Raw genomic sequence first — 22,009 nt, 5'->3', positions numbered from 1 at the left:
ACTTTTAGTTGTGGCAGGAAGAATAATTTTACTTTGACTAAAATGTAGGCCTCATGCAGAATTTGGTGACAAAACTATATGCAAGTTTTAATTCTGCCTTTAAAATATTTTTGCACATAAATATCAAATCCCTCCCTGTAGTAACTCAATTGGCTTCAGTGGAGTTGCATCAAGGAGGAATTTACACAAAATGTGTAATCTAGGGAGAGGCAAACTAAGAAGAACTATCTCATACATTTATCCAAAATTCCAGTTGAGCCAGAACTTTTTTAAAATTCATAATGGTTTGGATACGTTTTTAAAAATTGTTTGTCACTGAAAGAGACTGGGTGGCATAGAGGGTTTGCCTTGGAATACAGAGCCTTGTCCATCAGTCATCTACCCATCTAATCTACCCATCTTGGTATCAATGCCCCAGTCAGTGGTCTCTCATGGTCATTGGTTCAAGTCTATCCTATGTGAAAGAACAGTTTCAGAGTAGCAGCCGTGTTAGTCTGTATTCGCAAAAAGAAAAGGAGTACTTGTGGCACCTTAGAGACTAACAAATGTATTTGACTATAAGCTTTCGTGAGCTACAGCTCACTTCATCGGATGCCTTCAGTGGAAAATACAGTGGGGAGATGATTTATATACACAGAGAACATGAAACAATACACAGTGTGTATGATAACACCCATTGTCTCATGTTCTCTGTGTATATTAATATATTATAAATCATCTCCCCACTGTATTTTCCACTGAATGCATCTGATGAAGTGAGCTGTAGCTCACAAAAGCTTATGCTCAAATACATTTGTTAGTCTCTAAGGTGCCACAAGTACTCCTTTTCTTTTTGAAAGAACAGTGTCATTCTCTAATGGCAACCAAATGTGAAGCAGGTTTGATCTCAGACCAATTCCCAGTTTATATCATATATTATATATATTATAAAACCCTTCAAGAGTTCAGGCTACTTGCCATCCAGGTGGGGCTCAGCACAGGAGCTAGCTCCTAGATGACAAGCAGACCAAACTAGTCTGTAGAAGTGTTCATGTCTGTCAGGATTGAGGTACTCTGAAAGGCCATTGTGCAGGTTGTACTATTTCTGTGGATAAAGGGGGCCAGTCATCTGGTACTTTTCACAAATGCTAACTTCACAGGAAAAAATAATCAAAGCAATAATTCCCTTCTCCCCGCCCCCCACATTTTCACTCACCTCTGCTTTTCCTAGTTTTAGGTAGGAGCAGACGAGGATGCTCAATACTAGCAGCTGGATGGGTCTGGCTCACAGCTGCTCAGCAAGCCTGCACTTTCCCATGGTGACTTCATCTTGCTCTAGAGTCTAAGATTCCATTTTTTTAAAAAAACACAGTCTCAAAAGCTTTCTTGGTTTTGAAGATAACTTCCTAAATGTGAACAGATTTAAACCAATGCACTGATATCTGTCTGAGACTGCAGACAGCTCATAACAAAAGATCTGAGATGTGCAAGCTGTCCTTCTTAATTTCAATAGTATGGTATGCCTAAGCCTTATGATGCTGACTGTTTAAATATCTACATTACTAACTATTCAGCTGCTGAGCAAAGCAGCTAGAAAGAAAAAGGACTATTGTATTAAGTAGATTTGCATCATTTGCTCTGAGTGGCATCTTATTTTGGCATAGCAAATGAATGGAACTTAGGTTGTGGGCAGAAGTTGAACTGAGAGCTACCACGTTTTCTCCCTCTGTTTGATCCCTGATCACTAGAAAGTTCTAGAGCTATATCCAGCCAAAGCAAGAAATGTTTGAGAGAGCTAAGGAGAAAGCAAAATTTCCTGTCAAGTTTTGCCAACACAAGCTTAGATGGGTTGGATAAGTACCCATAATGTTGGATGTTTATATGAACCTGATCTCTGAATCTCTTGAAGTACAGCCATCATCATGAAAATCTAATTTTTCAAAGCTCTCTCTCACTTCACATAGCTGGATTGACTATATCACTTCTAGCTGTGGTCTTGTCAGATCTCATTAACAAAAATGGGTTATTCCTGCTCAGTACTTGGCTTTGATATCTCCCCTATAGCTAGTAGGGTGCTGGAAGTGCCATGTTTTAGCATACAATCGAGATCCTCTCCTATGGCATTTTACACAGCAACAGAAGTTTTAACCTCAGTGTCCTGGCCAAATTCCTTTTTGGATAATTGCATTCTTTGTCTGTCTAAAAGCCCCCTTCTGTCCATTTAACCCACATGCTCTAGTTTCTTGACCACTCTTGTTGTATGTGCCTGCACTAAGCTGTGGATCTGTGTTACATACAAACTTAATGGCCCACTTTCTGGCACACCCACCTTTCCTGCCTCTTGTGTGCTTTGCAGGATGCCACTGTAGAGGTCTCCTCCATGGTGAACCTAGATGTCCTGAAGGTCTGGCCAGCAGCATAGCCACTGGCTTCTGAAGGAAACATGGTTCATAAAGCTACTGCTTTACAACCTCGCCCTGCTGAGGAGCCCTATTGGCAAGGAGCTGGCTCTTAGGGTGAGGATTCGATCCCTTTTGTTCCGAGGAACACTGTTGTTTTACAATTAATACCGGCATTCATGTTTAAGAAACTATTGACAGTGTGTTCGCGCAGTTTGTGTTTATCATAAAAATTTGGCAGTCTTATTGTGTCTCTAGTGGGATTTAAATGATAAAATTATTTATAATACTTTTATAGTGTTAGGTGTGCTAGTCTCTTATGATCTCTGGAGTCAGTTACTGGTAGCTGTTTTAAGCTTCAGCCTTCACAATGAAATAGTATTTACGTAACCTTGAAAGAACCTATGCTGAAATTCCTCCTAAACAGCAAGGGCTGGCATTCTGTTAATAAGAAATATTGAGTGTAGTTGGTCATTCAGATTATTCAGCTGGATTTGCTGTACATTGATTCAAATGTAAAGCATTTAGCTTTGATTATCAAAATACATTAAATGTAATTAGAGCAGGAACACCTTCTGAGCCAGGCAGACCTGCTTCACTGTTTAATCCTCGGAGTTTCATGGTGATAAAAATTTGTGAAGTCATGAATAATAACCATACAGACCTGGGATACTGTATTGTCTGCACGAATTACAGCACTCTCACCTTTTAGTTAGCTAGATGGACATTTGTTCTGTCTTGTTCTTTTGTCATTAGTTGTTTTATAAGTTTTTGCCTGCTACGTAGGACTTTTGTGTAGGAGAGTGTATTCCCCCCACCTCACACTGCACATCCTGCATTAAGACTATCCTTATTGTAGATAGCTCTGTAGCTTTGCCCCATATGCATAAACCAGCTGGATGGCCAGAGGGAGGGGTTATGTTGCACCCCATAAAGAGGTGTCAGAAGTTACTTCTATTTCAGTACAAGCAGGGTGGCACCCATGAACTACTCCTGCTGTGGCCCAGTTGCTAATGGCATGATCTAGCCCACATTACACTTCATTTATTCAGGGTAGCAGCTTTCATTCAATTGCTTTCTTTTTTCAAAATAGTCACTTGTTTGCCATGTTTTCCTTTCACAACCAGACGTTAGCCACAGACATTTCAGTGATACAGGTCCCAGTCATGGGAGAATGGCCCATGTAAAAGGCTGTGCTCCTATGAAATTTTAAGGGGACTGAATGTAGAATCCTAAGTCTCAAAGTGACAGCAAACGTCAGGGCATTCATGCTGCTCGACCATGTCTGGGTATTGCTGAATATGTAGGGAGCAGTAGACACTGAATCGGAGCCATGTGAATCTATGCTGTGCACAAACTTACCGGCCATCTTTCTGACACAGCTACCTATCCTGCTTCTCAAGTGCTTTGCAGGGATCCATCACAGAGATCTCTTTTATAGTACACATTGCATGCAAATTCTGCAGCGTAGGTTTCAGAGTAGCAGCCGTGTTAGTCTGTATTCACAAAAAGAAAAGAAGTACTTGTGACACCTTAGAGACTAACAAATTTATTAGAGCATAAGCTTTTGTGAGCTACAGCTCACTTCATCGGATGCATTTGGTGGAAAAAAAGAGGGGAGATTGATATACACACACAGAGAACATGAAACAATGGGTTTATCATACACACTGTAAGGAGAGTGATCACTTAAGATAAGCCATCACCAGCAGCGGGGGGTGGGGGGGTGGGAAGGAGGAAAACCTTTCATGGTGACAAGCAAGCTAGGCTATTTCCAGCAGTTAACAAGAATATCTGAGGAACAGTGGGGGATGGGGTGGGGTGGGGGGAGTGGGGGGGGAGAAATAACATGGGGAAATAGTTTTACTTTGTGTAATGACTCATCCATTCCCAGTCTCTATTCAAGCCTAAGTTAATTGTTTCCCGTTTGCAAATTAATTCCAATTCAGCAGTCTCTCGTTGGAGTCTGTTTTTGAAGCTTTTTTGTTGAAGGATAGCCACTCTTAGGTCTGTAATCGAGTGACCAGAGAGATTGAAGTGTTCTCCAACTGGTTTTTGAATGTTATAATTCTTGACGTCTGATTTGTGTTCATTCATTCTTTTACGTAGAGACTGCCCAGTTTGACCAATGTACATGGCAGAGGGGCATTGCTGGCACATGATGGCATATATCACATTGGTAGATGCGCAGGTGAAGGAGCCTCTGATAGTGTGACTGATGTGATTAGGCCCTATGATGGTGTCCCCTAAATAGATATGTGGACACAGTTGGCAACGGGCTTTGTTGCAAGGATAGGTTCCTGGGTTGGTGTTTCTGTTGTGTGGTGTGTGGTTGCTGGTGAGTATTTGCTTCAGATTGGGGGGCTGTCTGTAAGCAAGGACTGGCCTGTCTCCCAAGATCTGTGAGAGTGATGGGTTGTCCTTCAGGATAGGTTGTAGATCCTTGACTTCAGCAGGTGAGTATTGTAGTTGTAGGAATGCATGATAGAGATCTTGTAGGTGTTTGTCTCTGTCTGAAGGGTTGGAGCAAATGCGGTTATATCGTAGAGCTTGGCTGTAGACAATGGATCGTGTGCCAGCGTAGTTTGTCTTTGTGCCAGGACACCTGATGAAAAGTGCATTTCCATGGAGTTTAGCCCACGTTTGCTCATGTACAGTATCTGAGCTCAGGATTTTATCCATTATTTCTTAGGCTGTGAGGTCTACGGGCAGGGAGTGCCTTTAATTGATTGTCTATGCTGTGCCCATCAGAACAGTGCCCCGATCTAATAGTTTTCACGATTTACACTTTGGCATCATTTTGATAAAATTTACAGAGCGAAGTTTAAATAACCAACTTCTGCTAATTAACATGAATGAGCCAAAACCCAGCAGATTTCCTGAGCTTTCGATATCACTGTAATTAACTGCCAGCAGTGATGTTAATATTTTTCTTGATTTGATTTCATTTGAGTTGAGCAGTCTGGGTAGTTGATATCCAAATGAATTCTATCACTTAAAATTAGCGTTGTAGACAGTTCAGCAGTTTCTGTTCACAGGAGACCATGAAAACATCTGTGTGTTTGCTTCCCAGAGTTTTGCTTTGAATATCAGCTTCAACAAACTCAAAGCGAAAATTGGCTGACACCGATAAGGTATTATAACTATTTGTACACCTATGACACTAAAGTATTAGGTCAATATCATAACCAACTTCTACTTTGGTTGGTGTTGAAACAGTTTCCCTAACTTCTAGTTCAAATATTACACTGTCTTAATTGTGCACTTGTGGCACCTTAGAGACTAACAAATTTATTAGAGCATAAGCTTTCGTGAGCTACAGCTCACTTCATCGGATGCATTTGGTGGAAAAAACAGAGGGGAGATTTATATACACACACAGAGAACATGAAACAATGGGTTTATCATACACACTGTAAGGAGAGTGATCACTTAAGATAAGTCATCACCAGCAGCAGGGGGGGGGAAGAGGAAAACCTTTCATGGTGACAAGCAAGGTAGGCTAATTCCAGCAGTTAACAAGAATATCTGAGGAACAGTGGGGGGTGGGGTGGGGGGGAGAAATAACAAGGGGAAATAGTTTTACTTTGTGTAATGACTCATCCATTCCCAGTCTCTATTCAAGCCTAAGTTAATTGTTTCCCGTTTGCAAATTAATTCCAATTCAGCAGTCTCTCGTTGGAGTCTGTTTTTGAAGCTTTTTTGTTGAAGGATAGCCACTCTTAGGTCTGTAATCGAGTGACCAGAGAGATTGAAGTGTTCTCCAACTGGTTTTTGAATGTTATAATTCTTGACGTCTCATTTGTGTCCATTCATTCTTTTACGTAGAGACTGTCCAGTTTGGCCAATGTACATGGCAGAGGGACATTGCTGGCACATGATGGCATATATCACATTGGTAGATGCGCAGGTGAAGGAGCCTCTGATAGTGTGGCTGATGTGATTAGGCCCTATGATGGTATCTCCTGAGTAGATATGTGGACAGAGCTGGCAACGGGCTTTGTTTTGAAGGATAGGTTCCTGGGTTAGTGGTTCTGTTGTGTGGTGTGTGGTTGCTGGTGAGTATTTGCTTCAAATTGGGGGGCTGTCTGTAAGCAAGGACTGGCCTGTCTCCCAAGATCTGTGAGAGTGATGGGCCGTCCTTCAGGATAGGTTGTAGATCCTTGATGATGCGTTGGAGAGGTTTTTGTTGGGGGCTGAAGGTGATGGCTAGTGGCATTTTGTTATTTTCTTTGTTGGGCCTGTCCTGTAGTAGGTGACTTCTGGGTACTCTTCTGGCTCTGTCATTCTGTTTCTTCACTTCAGCAGGTGAGTATTGTAGTTGTAGGAATGCATGATAGAGATCTTGTAGGTGTTTGTCTCTGTCTGAAGGGTTGGAGCAAATGCGGTTATATCGTAGAGCTTGGCTGTAGACAATGGATCGAGTGGTATGATCTGGATGAAAGCTAGAGGCATGTAGGTAGGAATAGCGGTCAGTAGGTTTCCGATATAGGGTGGTGTTTATGTGACCATCGCTTATTAGCACCGTAGTATCCAGGAAGTGGATCTCTTGTGTGGACTGGTCCAGGCTGAGGTTGATGGTGGGATGGCAATTGTTGAAATCATGGTGGAATTCCTCAAGGGCTTCTTTTCCATGGGTCCAGATGATGAAGATGTCATCAATGTAGCGCAAGTAGAGTAGGGGCATTAGGGGACGAGAGCTGAGGAAGCGTTGTTCTAAGTCAGCCATAAAAATGTTGGCATACTGTGGGGCCATGCGGGTACCCATCGCAGTGCCGCTGATTTGAAGGTATACATTGTCCCCAAATGTGAAATAGTTATGGGTGAGGACAAAGTCACAAAGGAAAAGTATCCCCAATATTGTCACGGCTAACCTGGTGGCTGAACTTTGTGACTTTGTCCTCACGCATAACTATTTCACATTTGGGGACAATGTATAACTTCAAATCAGCAGCAGTGCGATGAGGCCTGGCCTACATTAGAAAATAAGGTTGGTTTAACAACGTCCCTCAGGGATGTGAAAAATCCACAGTGCAGTATAGTTAAGCCAACATAAATCCTCATGTAGACAGTGCTAGATTGATGGAAGAATTCTTCTGTCAACCTAGCTACCACCTCTCGGGGAGGTGGATTACCTATGTTGATGGGAGAGTCCCTCCTGTCGGTGTAGGTAATGTCTAAACCACAGTGCTGCAGCTGTGCCACTATGGTGTTTCAAGTATAAACAAGCTCTAAATCAATGAAAGAATACTTCCGTTGACCTAGTTACCGCCTCTTCGGGGTGGGGGGGTGAATTACCTACGCCAATGGCAGAATATCTCCCGTCGGCATCAGGACTGCCTACACTGAAGCACTTCAGCTGTGTCACTGTAGTGTTTTGTGTGGGGTGGGAGGGAGTACCAAGTACAAAAGGGCATACATTTTCCTGAACCTATGAAACAGAGGTGGAAATAGGGAGCAGAATGACAACAGTATGTTTCTCTTCCTCTTGTGAGCCAGTGCAAACTCATCCACATCAACTCCAGGCAGTCAAGGCTCAAAAGGTATCCAGGCGACATAGTCAGGGAGCGCCGGTACTTAGTGGCAAACTTCTGTCCGAATCAAGCAGATGGCCACATGGATAGCCACATGATAGTTAATGCTTGTCAGCATTAGCTTTCACTCTGTACTCACTCTACCCACTCTTGGCAAATGGGATATTGCACAGCAGAGCTGCTTCCAATAGAGCTGGAATGCCTGGGGGAAGGAAGACCGGATAGTACCTTGGCACTGGTTCACGGAGTGGAGAAACTGAAAGATGTGCTATGGATCATCAGGCTCCATGGGATATGCAGGCCAGTCAATCTGCCTCTGCTGTAGGACTTTAGACCTCTCCCCATAAGGGAATATTTTGGCTGAATCTCAGGGTATGTCTACCCTGCAATGTCAGCCCATGGTTAGTAGAACTTGAATTAGAAAACCCTGGGTTTGTTAGCCTAAAGCTTGAGTGTCTACACTCATTTATAACCCCAGGTGAGGAATTGTTGAACCCTGAATCCCAGCCTGAGGCCTCCAGGATCTACACTGTGCTATCTGGGCCTGAGTCCATTCACCATCCATATCCCAGACTTTCTATCACTTTCCCCAAAATGTGGCTCCCCTACCTCTTTGTTTGTGGTGCAATGTAGAAAAACTTAACTGTCCAGAGGACAACAGAAGTTGGTCTGTAGACTTGTGGGATACTTTTGGTGGACTCCGAGAGTACGAGGTCGAGTGAGGTTGTGTCTACATTGCAAACCAACAGAGCTTGAACCCTGGATCCTAGCTTGACTCTGCCGTGAACTCTGCACTCCCATGGGGTTCTGGAACCCTGGATCCAAGTGCTTAGTTAACACAATTTGTGTGTAGATAGAAGTGGGGGAGGGGGGTTAGGCTTGAGCCTGAGTTGGAACCTTGGGTTTATAGTGCCATGTAGACATACTCTGAGATTAGATCTGTGGATTATCTGGAGGAGATTTTCCCCTCCAGTGGGTTCCTTTGTGCAAGGAAATAATTAATGGATTAGTGTTTATGCAATGTTTAGTGACAATCATGTAATAGCTCTATCACAGGGAGTATACTGTGAATCCCAACACATGCAGCGGGTTAGAAAGAGTCAAGCTAGCCAGCTGTACTGCAAGCATAATTTGATAAATAAAGAAGTGGAATTGGCATTAATTATACAGGTAGACACTTCTCCAGTGAGGAGTCTTCTAGGCAGCAAACAATTGAAAAGAAATAGGAAAATTATTTCAAGAGATACAATGGCAGTCCAAAGCATGGACAAATGTGGGCAGTGCCCAGGTTATGATAGTTACGTTAAATAGCTGCAGGTGCTGTAGGGCCTGATTCACCATTAGAGTTTTATGAAATCAATGAATTACATCAGTGTAAAATTGGAATAAAACAGTGATGAATCAGAAACATAAAGTTATTTTAAAACATAATTTTAAATATATAAAGTGTACTTGATACAATATCTCTGGGTGTACATAGTATGTAACTTTAAAAGCTTTTTAAAATACTCTGCCCTGCCCACGAGTTCCCAAAATATTAAGTACAATAAAATAAAAATAACTCCTTTCAGGCAAAGGCCAGAGAAAAGATGTGGGCTGTAATGGTCAACAAACTCAGATTCCATTGGGCCATTGGAATATGCAAATTGCAGAGTGGGATCCTCTGCTGAGAATGCTCTGACTCGAGCCTCTGGACATTCAGTCCAGGGATTGTTAGTTCAAGAACCCTGTCTGATTTCAGCTGACACTGAGGCTTGCAGGGAAAGCGGGAGTCGTAGACTAGTTTATAGATCCAATTCAGCATCTTGATCTCAACTCAGAAGTTGTCAGGGTACTGGCTTATATGTTCCCTGAAATAAACACTAGCAAGCAGATGGGAAGCCACATTCTGGACTGGCTGTAGACTCTGAGCAATCATCGGTGTTCCTCCTATGTAGAAAGCATTCCATAAATCCAATTTGGAAGTCACAAAGGCATGAAGAACTGTGCCCAGCTCCAGATCCAAAATCACAGTTGCCATATGAGACCTATGGCAGAGGTACTTGTGGCCATTCATGGCATTTTGGATCAGCCAGGGAGCTGAAAGCATGCCCAAACAGTGAACCTATTAGATGAAGGTTTAACAAATCCCCTCACTTCAGATGCCAAAAACCATCCCTGCTATGCCCACAAGATGCCTCTGTTAACCAACTAGCATCATCTGTTTTATCTGGATTAAGGTTCAGCCAGGTCACTTTCATCTAAGTCCCAGCTTTGGCTGGGCACAGGGAAAACAAAGAACTACATCATATGTTCTGATAACATAGTTATATGATTGGTTTTCTCCTGGTGTAGAAGTACTCCAGATTCTGTAGTTATCTTGGTTACTATCTACTTCATTAGTTTGGGTTCACATATATTTTCTTCTTCTCTGATATATCTGCAGTGTGGACACTGTGGGCTTGTCTAGATGGAGAGTTAGTGCATGGCAAGCTGGGGTTTAAATCGACCGTGCACAAGCGTGCTGCATGTTAATTGGTCATGTGGACCCTGCTACTATGCATTAAAAGTTCTCTAGTGAACTTTTATCTATTTCTGTTTCCAATCAGAGCAGTTCAAAGTGCACCATAGGGAAATTTTAGTGTATGGTAGAGGGGTCCATGTGGCCAGTTTGTGCATGGAAAACTACGTGCGGTAGATTTACACACCAGCATAGCACGCACTAACTCTCCGTGTTGACAAGCCTATCATTTGAAATCGTATGACTTGTTTTCCTTCCAGGGACATCTTTGTTTTCTGCCTTTATTAGGTTAAACATCAGGTTGAGGATTTGTTCAGTTTCTTAAGGCCCAGCCATGTGTGATACAGCCCCATGTCCGATATTGGCTCCTTTCTTATAATACCTATCTAATCTGAAAACTTTGAATTTAAAGGCAAGCAAAGTGAATTTCAAGTAGGGCTCATCCCCTTCTCTGCCAAGTCATGCCTGCCAGGGAAACTTTTATACCTGGCTCATTAAAAATACTTTGAAAGAGAAGACCTTTTGAACTTTTGTATAGATTAAAAAAAATATGCCCCGGAGGATACTCCAGACTCCCTGCCTTATGTGAAAGTTCCATAGAATGGAATACAGAATGATGGGCCTCACCTCCAATCCAGACCCTTTATGTCACATAAAGGGGGCCCAAACCCCTAAATCTGCAAGGAAGAGAAGGGAGAATTCTTCCAGTGCAGGTGCTGTAGAAGACTGTCACAGGGCAACCTCTGGAGAATCCCTTCACAAGCCCTAGCATTGGCTGTGTATTGGTGCCACTAGGGGCATGTTGAGGGCAAGGCAATAGTACACAGTCCTGCAGATATTCTGGAAAGCACTGTAGCGTATATGGGAGCCATAACTTAGGCTAAGCCTCCCCTGGCGCAGTCGCCACCGACCCATTGCCAGACACCTGGGCTGTGGTGGTCCCGCCTCTTCCACTCCCTGCTATACCCCTGCTGCCAAAGCCTTTCACCACTGCCTACCCTTGTCGGAATCTTTCACTGCAGTGGGGGAAAAGTCTCTGGCCAGGGTAGAGAGACACCACACTGCTAAGACTAGTAGTGTAGATATGGGAAGCACTGCTTGGGGGTGTAGAGGACTGTGTAAGGTATGTACCTTAGGGGTCAGGATAGGGCACTCGCATAATCTGTGCTCCACAGTCTACACTGCTGTTTATAACTGTGCTAACTGGGTGTGCATTCTCAACACACCACCATATGTGTAGACCTACCCTAAGAGGCGTAGGTTACAATCTGACCCATGTAACCTAGCCAAGAATTATATCCACAGAGATTTATATAGCGGAAGAATATAGAATTCTGTACTATGGCTCTACAAAAATCTATGAAAGGAAACCACTCTATTAAATTCTGTAGGTTTTTAGAGTAATGTCTCTATACAGCTTTTAGTTTCAGCCTGTACATTCATAGAGACTTATCTGTAAAGCAGTGGTTCTCAACCAGGGGTCTGGGGCCCCTTGGCGGGCCATGAGCAGGTTTCAGAGGGTTCACCAAGCAGGGCTGGCATTAGACTTTTTGGGGCACAGAGCAGAAAGTGAAAGCCCCAATGCATGGGGCGGAAGCCAGGGGTTCTGAGCCCCCTAGTAGGGGCTAAAGCTGAAGCCTGAGCAATTTAGCTTCATGGGGTCCTCTGTGGTGTGGGGCCAAGGCATGCTTGCTCCTAATGCTGGTCCTTGGTTTTATATGCAGGAAAACAGTTGTCGCACAAGTGGGCCGTGGAGTTTTTATAGCATATTGGGGGAGGGAGGCCTCAGAAAGAAAAAGGTTGCGAACCGCTGCTATAAAGGATACAAAAGCTTTATTTTTCCCTTCTCATGTGCAAATCAGTCACTTCATACATTTGCTATATAAACTTTTAGTCACTGGCCCACTTTGGGGGAAATCCTGGATTCCTGCTGCTACACACCTTATGTCTCTCACACGCTCAAAGACAAGTCCAGTGCTTGCAAGATCAGCCAGCTCTGCTGACCAGTGCAAAGGGTGGAGGTCCATGAACTTTCTCCGAAATTGGTTTGGGTTGGCAGTGCCAGCCCAGAGCAGTTCTTGTGCTCAGGGGACCACCCTTACTCCTTGTCCATCTGCACAGGACAGAATATTTTTAGGAACAAAGTATTTCATCAAGCATATTCAGTGTATGTTTATTTGGCAGATGGTATCTTTTCCTTGGTTTAGTTATTGAGACAACATTATTGTTTACATGGGAAAACAGCTAAATACAGTGTATTTTCAAGACCCTTTCTCCTCCCCTCCGTGTCCATGAGCAGCTCTAGTGCATGGAGTTTTATCACTGAACATAATTCCATGTCAGAATCAAATTATTGGCAAGTCTGACTTTGGTTCTCAATCTTAACACGCTGCAGGCATCTGAGACCAAGAGCTTTAGTGTTCCAGGTTTTCTTGAGAATGTTGCTTTGGAATGGCATTCAAACATATTGCACTCAGTGGGAGGATATGCCCCCCATTTACCTCTGTTCTATTTACACTTAAATTATCTCTGAGTTTTCTCTTGAACACGTCAACCCCTACTTCATTATAGCACTATTGCAGCCAAATGCAAATTGAATTGGGCCCAATTATTTTCTTTTTTTAAATGCATATTATTTGATAGGCCAGATTGTCATCTGATGTAAAAAGGCATAGCTCCATTGAGTTGCATGGAGTTATGGCAGGTTACACCAGTTGATGATTAGGCCCACAAATGTTTTGTTTTTCTAATCTACTAGATCCAAGGATAACTAATTGCACATTATCTACAGATTTTTTTTTAAATAATGAATCTAAAGATATACTGCTTGCTCCAAATAAGTTGAGGTGGTTTTGACTCTTTAGTGCTCAAGTGATTTCTCCCAAGGCCTTCCATAAACACTTGCACCTTAAACATATGCCATGAAATCTATTCAGGCAGCTGCCCAGGAGCTAATTAAACCCTGCCCATGCCACAGATCACATTACTGCAAAGAATAAATTACTTATATTTTCTATTAATCAGATTTTCTTTTCTTTTAATTTCCTTGTGTTCCTTAAAATTAAATGTCTTTCATCTGCTCAAAAGTACAATTTACCTGAGCCAAAGGTGGTCTGTAAATAAAATGCTAAATATATAATTTGTTTCAAATTATCCTTCTGACATTTTCTTTGTTGCATAAAATTATGAGATGAATAAATGTGGATACTTAAAATATGGTTGGGGTTTTTTTTAGAAATAATACAATCCTATAAGTATCACTTAAGAACCTATTTGCTGGTGCTGGAAATGACCACTTTGCTATCTAAATTCAAAATTTTTGCAAAACCATATGTGTTACAAATTATCCTGTTTAATAAATTGTATGAAAAGAAGAAAACAAATTAATTACAAAAGCCATTTAAATGGTTTCATGTAAATATATGTCTGATGGTTAAGTTTGAAATCTGTATATTATTGGCACTTTTAAAAATTATAATGTACTTAAATCTGCTTCAAACTGAGGTACTTCTTATTTGATTTACACAATGGATTTCTGCAACCAGGAATTGAGGCAGAGTATTACTTGCATTAGTTAGGGGATCAGTTCTGTTCAGTTAAGTGCATTTCTTGTGCACTTAAGCTCTCAGTGAATTTACTAAGAGTTTCAGATGCATAGGGAATGTAGGATCTGGGCCTATGATTTCTAGTAGCAAATAGATTGCAACAGAATTATAACTTTGGGTCTCCATCCTGCCCCCCTTCAAATCAATGGTCAAAATCTTAATGAACCTGAAGTGCACAACAACCATTGGTGTGTGTGTGTGTGTGTGTGCACAACAACCATTGGGGTGTGTGTGTGTGTGTGTGTGTGTAATTTTAAAAAATCTAGACTAGAAGATCACAGTTGTCCTCTCTGGCTTTTATAATCTATTAACTTCTCCCCCTGCTTCCCTCTTGTCAGAATTGGGAATGAGTAATGAAACCTAGCCATTGAGATCAGTCATTTAAATTAGACTATTGGATAAGAATTGCTTCTTAATATTGGGCATGCTACAGAAATTAGAGGGCTGGTATAAATAAGATGTTATGATAATCCTATTAAATGCTTTAGCTTCTATCCTAAGAAAGTAAAGATTGGTTACCGTGTCAGGAAATAGCTCTGTAAATGATAACAGGGGAAACCAAGTGTGTCCTGTGAAAATTGGCTTCTGAATAGAAATAAGGATTTTGTCCACTGGGACAAAATGTAATTGTGTGCTATCTGAACAGTTCCTGCTTCCAGCGATCTGATACCTTATTGTTATAATTAAAAAGAATTAGCTTTTTTTGTTGGGGGGCTTTTAAATTTAGCCTTGAGTTAAAAGAACACTTTTCTTGTTTTTGGTTTCCCATCTGGCTTGCTGGGAAGTCCAGTATAATTGGCCCTGAAGGGAGCTTTCAGTTATATCCTAAAATAGACTCCACTTACTCGCTAGTATGCTCTGCTTTACAAATCACTGTTGCTTGGGAGGACATTAAAGAAAAATTGTCTGTAAATAAATTGATTTAGTTTCCCTTCTATGAGCCCAAATCCGAACATTTCTATGCAGCAGGACAGTATACCTCAGAGAATGGGAATGAGCTATGGAGTTTATTACCCTTACAATAGGTCAGTAGTGCAAGTCTAGCCCTAATAGGTAATGATGAAAACTTACTATATGATAGACATTCAGTGGGCTCATGGTATCAGAACAGTTGGTACTGTATGGTATCAGTACAGTTGCTGGTGGATAAGTGTGTCTATCACAACACACACACCATGCTTGCTATTAATTAGCACACTTTTTAGGGAAAAAAAACAAACAAACCCCAGAGAAGCCAAACACTGAACTATGCCCCTCTCACCCAGAAAGGTTAACCTTCAAATCTAAGGTTGAGTCTCATCAGTAGGGGGAATGTGAAGCATTTTACATTGCTAGACCCTCCCGCACTGCTAGCTACATGGAGAAAGAGAGGTCAGCTATGCTCAGCCTGCCAATCAAACATCTTTCACAAATACAAATTTCTCATTAATACAACAAAGAGAGTTAATTTCTATAGATGATCTGGGTGAGTGAGATAACTTTGGGACTAAAATGCTAGTCCAAGCAGAAATTTCTAATAAAGCTCAGTACTTCTGAAAAACCTGAGCATGTGAAGTGAGGGAAGCGGCAGGGCAGTTCATATTGTTGAGTTAAATGGCCAAATTCACAGTTGGCATAAGGAGTCAACTTTGGTTCAGACACACTGCTTGTGTATGTTTGTAATCAAGCATGTAGTTATAAAGGGAACCATTGTGATGGGTGGACGCCCTGAGACCTCCGCTACGTGTGGCTAATATTCTTCACTTGTTTAGTGATGTCTTGTGTATTTGCCCTGAGACCTCCGCTATGTGTGGCTAATATTCTTCACTTGTTTAGTGATGTCTTGTGTATTTGATTAATCATTTGATTAATTGTTTCTGTACAAAAGTCAAGAAATTTGGAGGTGAGTGCCATGGCAACCTTTACTATTCCCCCCGCCCCCCGTACACATGCTTTATGATAGGATTGCTTGTAATATGTGAGAGAGCGGAAATAGGAGCTGCAGAGAGCCTTGTTCTGTGGACTCTAATTACTAACAAGAGATGGGTCAGAACTGCAAACCTTGAATCTGGACTTGTGTTTCCTGAGAATTCAGGTTTGGCTCAGGCACATCTCTACTACTAACCAGGCTCAAACATATTTTAATGTTAAAATCAAACATAATCAGACAGGTTAGACTATCTAAACAACTAGATGGACATGGCTGCCTTTGGCCTCCATCATGCACATAACTAAGGACATGCTTAACTTTAAGCACGAGTTGTTCCATTTAAACCAATGGACTTAAAACATAGCATGGGCATATTTTCAGGATGGGAACCTTTAATTGCACCTTCCTATGACTACCACACTGTTGGTGCTAGTACATCTGCATTATATGTATTTGAGTTTGATCTACTGTGTAGAAGTTATATTGGCTTTGAAACATAGAATATGTCTAAAATGTGAGGGATAGTTTTGTAGTGAAAGCATGATGAGCAGTGCTTATCTTACAGAAAAAAATCCAAATGATTTAGAGAGCACGTATAAAATGTGCATACTCCTTGGAAAAAACAATGCAAAGTTTGTGAAGGTGACAATTATAACAATGCAAATTTATATCTACAAAATACATAATACAAACCTTGTGCATGTGAAAGAGAAACTTATTGATGGAAAGATGTGATATACATAATTTAGTACAAGGAAACGATAAGCATTTTAAATATTTGAAAAAATGAAATAAACATACATTTTCCATCGTAAATGTTTTATATCTGATAGTGGAAATGAAGAATACTGTATGACCATGAAACTGATTGCATAATATATAATACATTTAAAATGCACACAATTAAATTATGATAGTGATTATTGGCCTTCCTTTTTTAGTTTCCTGTGTCTGCATGGTAGAACAGAATAGTTAGAATATAATAATTTTAATATATCCATTAATTGACTGAAGAGCAGTTTTATTTTTCTTTGCGAACAAAGCCTTAGTCTAAATCCGAAATCACCACTTTTTATGAACATTCTGTCCTGCCTTAATAAAATACCTTTGCATTCATTAGTATTAGTAAATGTATCTGAGCTGGACATTAGATTTGAACATCATTAAGTGCTAGTTTATAAGATAACCATAAACATCTTTAACGACTAAAAAGTCTTGTGTGAGTAGCTGTGGTTCATTATATATTAAAACATCTTTGCACTTGTCAAAGTATACTGTCATAGCAATCACGTTAAAGAAAACTAAACATATATGTTATTCAGCTTCTGTTGTTCCTTTCATTTCTACTTTAGCAAGCTAAAATTGTAAGAGTTTTTTCATAACTTTACACATTTTCTTGGAGACTGTTTTATCTAACCTTTATTCCCCCTCTTCCTGGTTCTCTTTCAGATAGCAGTTCTGTGGATGAAAAGGTTTAAAATCACATATTTCCTTAAGGGGTTGTGTATTTTGTTGATGTTTGTTTGTGACTTATTTGATCTGTCTGGTTCCTTCATTTTAGTTGTGAAATGTGCATGTTTCCCAGCTTTCCATTCTTTTGTTCTCCTTTGAGTGTATTCCAAATATATTGCATTTATAAACAGGATAGCCTCACTGTTGTGCTTATCTTATAAAATCATAGTTGCCAACACAGGGGTCTGCTACTGTCAAACATGGTGTCTGGATTTTTGACTCTGACTAGTTATCATCTACACTGCACATACTCTGGGATTTAAAGGGCAGCGATATTTGGGAGGCAATATCTGATCTTTTCTCCGGGGTTTTACCAGTGTTTTTCACTAAATGCTGAATGCTAATCACATGTATTTCAAAGCAAAAATTTATGTAGCTTTGGCCTGGAGCTGACCCTGCTTGACATTTTTCATATTAGGTGTTATATGTACGATACAGTTAAATTCTATCCAAAATCTCTTGGCAGAAACTGAGTAACTAAGCTTTTTTTTATTCTTCATTAAAGGCTCGAATAGTAAGTGGAAGTTCTTTGGATGCTTCCAAGTTTTATGCAATCCAGGCATTTGGCGGGTGAGTACAGTTATGATCATGCACTTTGTTATATATGCAACTCTGATTCTTAATATTATTCTTAATATCGCTCCTTGAAGTTTATAATTGTGTTCAAATGTTCTGAGAATATTGAACTTTTGCATTGTAACAAGAATATGAAATAATAGATTTCACTGTCCTATATCTTTTCCGTAAGTCCTCCAAGACCAAAAGAAATTGATGAAATGTTCAGCTGGACAAGTTCACCAAGAATAAAAAAAATCTGTTATTTTAAATCTTTATATATCAAATGTTCTTTACAAAGCCATACAGTATATTTCAGTCTTAAATCTGCATTTTAGGAAACTGACTGGCTTTGCAATATGCTTCTAATATTCGAGATCAAGAAAATGACAGGGAAAGTGTGTTGTCTTGTTGCTGAAGAAAATGAACATGGCAGTTTATACATTTATGGCTATTTTATTCTTGCTGGAGTCATCTTAAATTCCAGTCTAGGGACTTCATTCTCCTTTCCCTTCTGTTCTGAATCCCATTCTTCACTTTGAGTTGCATACCTTTTATTTAAAAAAAAGTAAATTCACTGTGAAAGCATATGGATGCTGTATATCAGCTATTCACTTCAAACTATCAAGAATTATACATTGTTCTCCTGCTAGTGTGGGCAGGCAGAGTTTTCCATGGTAACATTCTGCTTCAGATTTAAGGTACTGAGACAAAATTAGCTAATTTACCTTAAATGTTTCCCTTTGGTCTTCTGTGAGTTAAACTATATAATGTAGCCTAGATACCATTATTTTTCACCTCAATTTCCTCTGCCCTCTTTTCTGGATACAAGGGAATAAATGAACTTCAGTTATTTGTTTAATGTATTTCTCAGAATGCTGTAGAAGAAATAATTACAGTAATACTTAACTACAGTAGTTCATTTTGTTTAGTTTACTTTATTATTGTTGCTAGACAATTCTGTACAGATAAATGATCATCATCTAACTTTGAGTGGGTTCGGTAATTCCTTTATCATGCTTTAGAAGTTTTTTCTTTTGGGGCTGATAATAATTCCACCAAGACAACAAAAAATAGTAGTGAATGTTTAAAAATACAAATAATTTTAAAAGAGAGAAATATCAAGGACAATTAATTTTGTTTATTTGAAGGAAATTATGATATATTTAAGTTGATTGATAACAGGTGAGAGCTAAGATTTTGTCAGGACCATATCTCCTAATCAGCATCATTCTATCTATTTTATCTAATCTAATCTAATCTATCACGCCAAAACATCCTGCTTCTCAGATAGGGCTTTCCAGTGCTCTCCTGCACTGGCTCTTCCCTTCTCTCTGAAATTCTGCAGGAGCTAGAAGCAGTACTTAACTGATAAGACTTTTGCTTTTGATACAAAGTCTGTCTCAGTCCAGTGGCCTCACAACACATTGGCTATGGAAGACCCCAGCGTACCTCAAAGATGGAGACTAGTTTAGCACGCCCAGATCTCTGTCCACAATGACCCTGCTTCTAGATACCATCTCCAGTTCCAGAACTCAGTAGGTTGACAAATCATCTGATAGCTCACTAGCCAGAAGATTTAGCCTATTTGTTGGCAGTGCTCAAAAAACTTAGGCCTGGTGTGCGTGGGGAGTCAAAGTATCTTGGAAGTTCCAGACATGTAACAATTTGGAGACATAAATAGAGGTGCTCAATTTTTGTGTGAACAATGTTGAAAAAAATCAGTCTGTAAAATTATTGCACAATTTTCAGCTTCATTATTTTGCAGCAGAGGACTGATGTATTTACAGTAGTTGACAAAAATGCCAAGATATTAAAATCTTATAAAAATGAATTGTTTCAGAGGAAATATCTCTATTGCAGAGGCCACAAAACTATTGACCAAACAAATCATATGGCACCAGACTTTCAATAAACACCAGGTTCATAAATGTTTGCTATACTGGACTTTTAGAGATATTTAGTTCATTTGTTTCTTTATTCTCAGCAGTATTTTGAGTGTTGGACAGCCTTCTGGATTCACCATCTGAATTCTATTTTCTTTTAGGCTGTATCTAATTTTCCCTGTGTTAATGGGACTATAGTAGGGCCTTGATCTGTTTATACTATTGGAGATTATTGATGCTCACTGAGGTACCACTCAGAAATAAAACTGGAAGAGAGATCATATATTTTGAGTTTTGGCTGATATTAGTTTTGCAGTTCCATCTGGAAAAAATTCACCCTTAAACAGATTGAGAAAACTCCCATAGTTTTCTAGATATGTGTGTGGGGGGGTCAAATTCTACCAATTTCTTTCATATCATATATATCTTGTTTTTTGATGGGTGGTGTGAGCAGGTCTGGACTAGATTTGTTTATGACTAAAATAATACTTTGTCTAGTATTTGAGCCTATACTTCAGTGTTGTGATGTTTGTTTGTTTGTTTGTTCCAGTTGCCTCATCCTGACTTCCATATGCACAAAACCTCCCTAATGTTTACCTAATCTGAAAGTATACTGATTGTTTTTTTCTGAATGGGAATAGTATTATCTGAAGCAACTTTTTTTCTGTTGACACATCAGTGACCTAAATACTTATCCTAAAGATTATTCCATAATGAATTAATTATCCATGGAAATATTTACCATAAATGTAATTATTCACCAGTATGTCTGTGTTAATGTAACTCTTGTAGTAGACCCTTCATTGAGTAGATGTACTGTCATCAAGAGGTTAGAATAAAAAGAAAACAGTAGGATTATAGTAAGTTGTGTCATTGTGTACATCAGAACACAGAAGAAGGCATGTGACAAACCTGCATGCACACACCCCTTGAGTGAAATTTTCATTTTTTCTTCTTTGGCACTGATCCTGCAGACACACATGGGCTTAGTTTTCTGCATGTGAGTGGTCCCACTGAAGCCAATGGTGAAATTGAGGTGAAAAATAATGGTATCTAGGCTACATTATATAGTTTAACTCACAGAAGACCAAAGGGAAGAGGTTAGGGGTTTACTTTGCTTTCTGAAGTTATAAATAATTGAACAATAATGTACAGGGTTTTGCTGGAGTATCGCATGGTAGTTGGTTGACCTTAGAATAAGTGAAAATCAGCCACACAAAGATTTCGTCATTGTTTATCATCAGTGTTACTTTGTTTATTCTTAAGACATGAAATGGGTAATCATGATTAATGCCTGAGCAGTGAAATTGTTAGTGAATTTCCCAAACATTTTCTTGGTCATTATTATTAGTATACTCAATGCCAAATATAATAAATAATGCTGATGGGATGTGGCTGGGATCCCAAAATAAGTAATTTTAATCAATAGATATGTTATCCTACTTATAACTAAATGTGTAGTTAGCATCTCTCTGAAAAAAGTACAGTTTCTTAGTATTTGCAGTTCAGAAACTTCTGTGTTTGTAGCCCCTTATTTCTCATCCATATTAATATCATATCTGAAATGTTACAAGTACATAACTAATATATTTCTAAAATATACTTTAATAAAACTGAAGTTAGATTCTAATTCTCTTCATTTTCTCTTCTTTGGCACTGATCCTACAGACACACATGGGCTTAGTTTTCTGCATGTGAGTGGTCCCACTGAAGCCAATGGAATTTCTTATGTACAAGATTAAAGATACATATAAGGGTTTGTAGGATCTGTGCCTAAATTTGCATACTTTGTATATTTTTTCCCCTGACTCCTTTATCTTATGCACCTTCATTATTTTTTAGAAGGCAATTTTTTTATTTACTGATACAGAATAACTTCCTTTGGTTATGAAGTAGGTCTTTCACCATTTTGAATAGTGCTATGAACCATTCAGGTGCCACTTAACTTCAAAGCATGCCCAGAAGATTTGGATTATGCTGATGTATGGCACTTCTTTGATTAACTTTAACTTTAAAAGTGAACATCTTTTCCCACTGTTGACCTCCTTTGAATCTAGTCTATGTAGTTCATCTCCATAGCATTCATCGCTTCTGAAGAGTCATCTATTAACCATTTGTATGCTTCAGCTA

At 39.8% G+C, this 22,009-nt stretch overlaps 1 protein-coding gene across 2 annotated transcripts in view; it reads left to right on the top strand.

The window, feature by feature from the left end:
• Positions 1–22,009, top strand: part of UNC13C (unc-13 homolog C) — a 476,401-nt gene that overhangs the window by 110,570 nt on the left and 343,822 nt on the right. For both annotated transcript variants that reach the window (XM_043493368.1, XM_043493369.1), the window contains 2 exons: positions 17,376–17,398; positions 17,944–18,008. In XM_043493368.1, coding sequence (XP_043349303.1) covers positions 17,376–17,398; positions 17,944–18,008 — 88 coding nt within the window. The remainder of the gene's footprint in view (positions 1–17,375; positions 17,399–17,943; positions 18,009–22,009) is intronic.

This window comes from Dermochelys coriacea, chromosome 10 (assembly GCF_009764565.3).
Source record: "Dermochelys coriacea isolate rDerCor1 chromosome 10, rDerCor1.pri.v4, whole genome shotgun sequence".
Lineage (NCBI taxonomy): Eukaryota > Metazoa > Chordata > Testudines > Dermochelyidae > Dermochelys > Dermochelys coriacea.
Note: the sequence above shows the minus strand (reverse complement) of the source record. Positions and strands in the feature narration are given on the sequence as shown.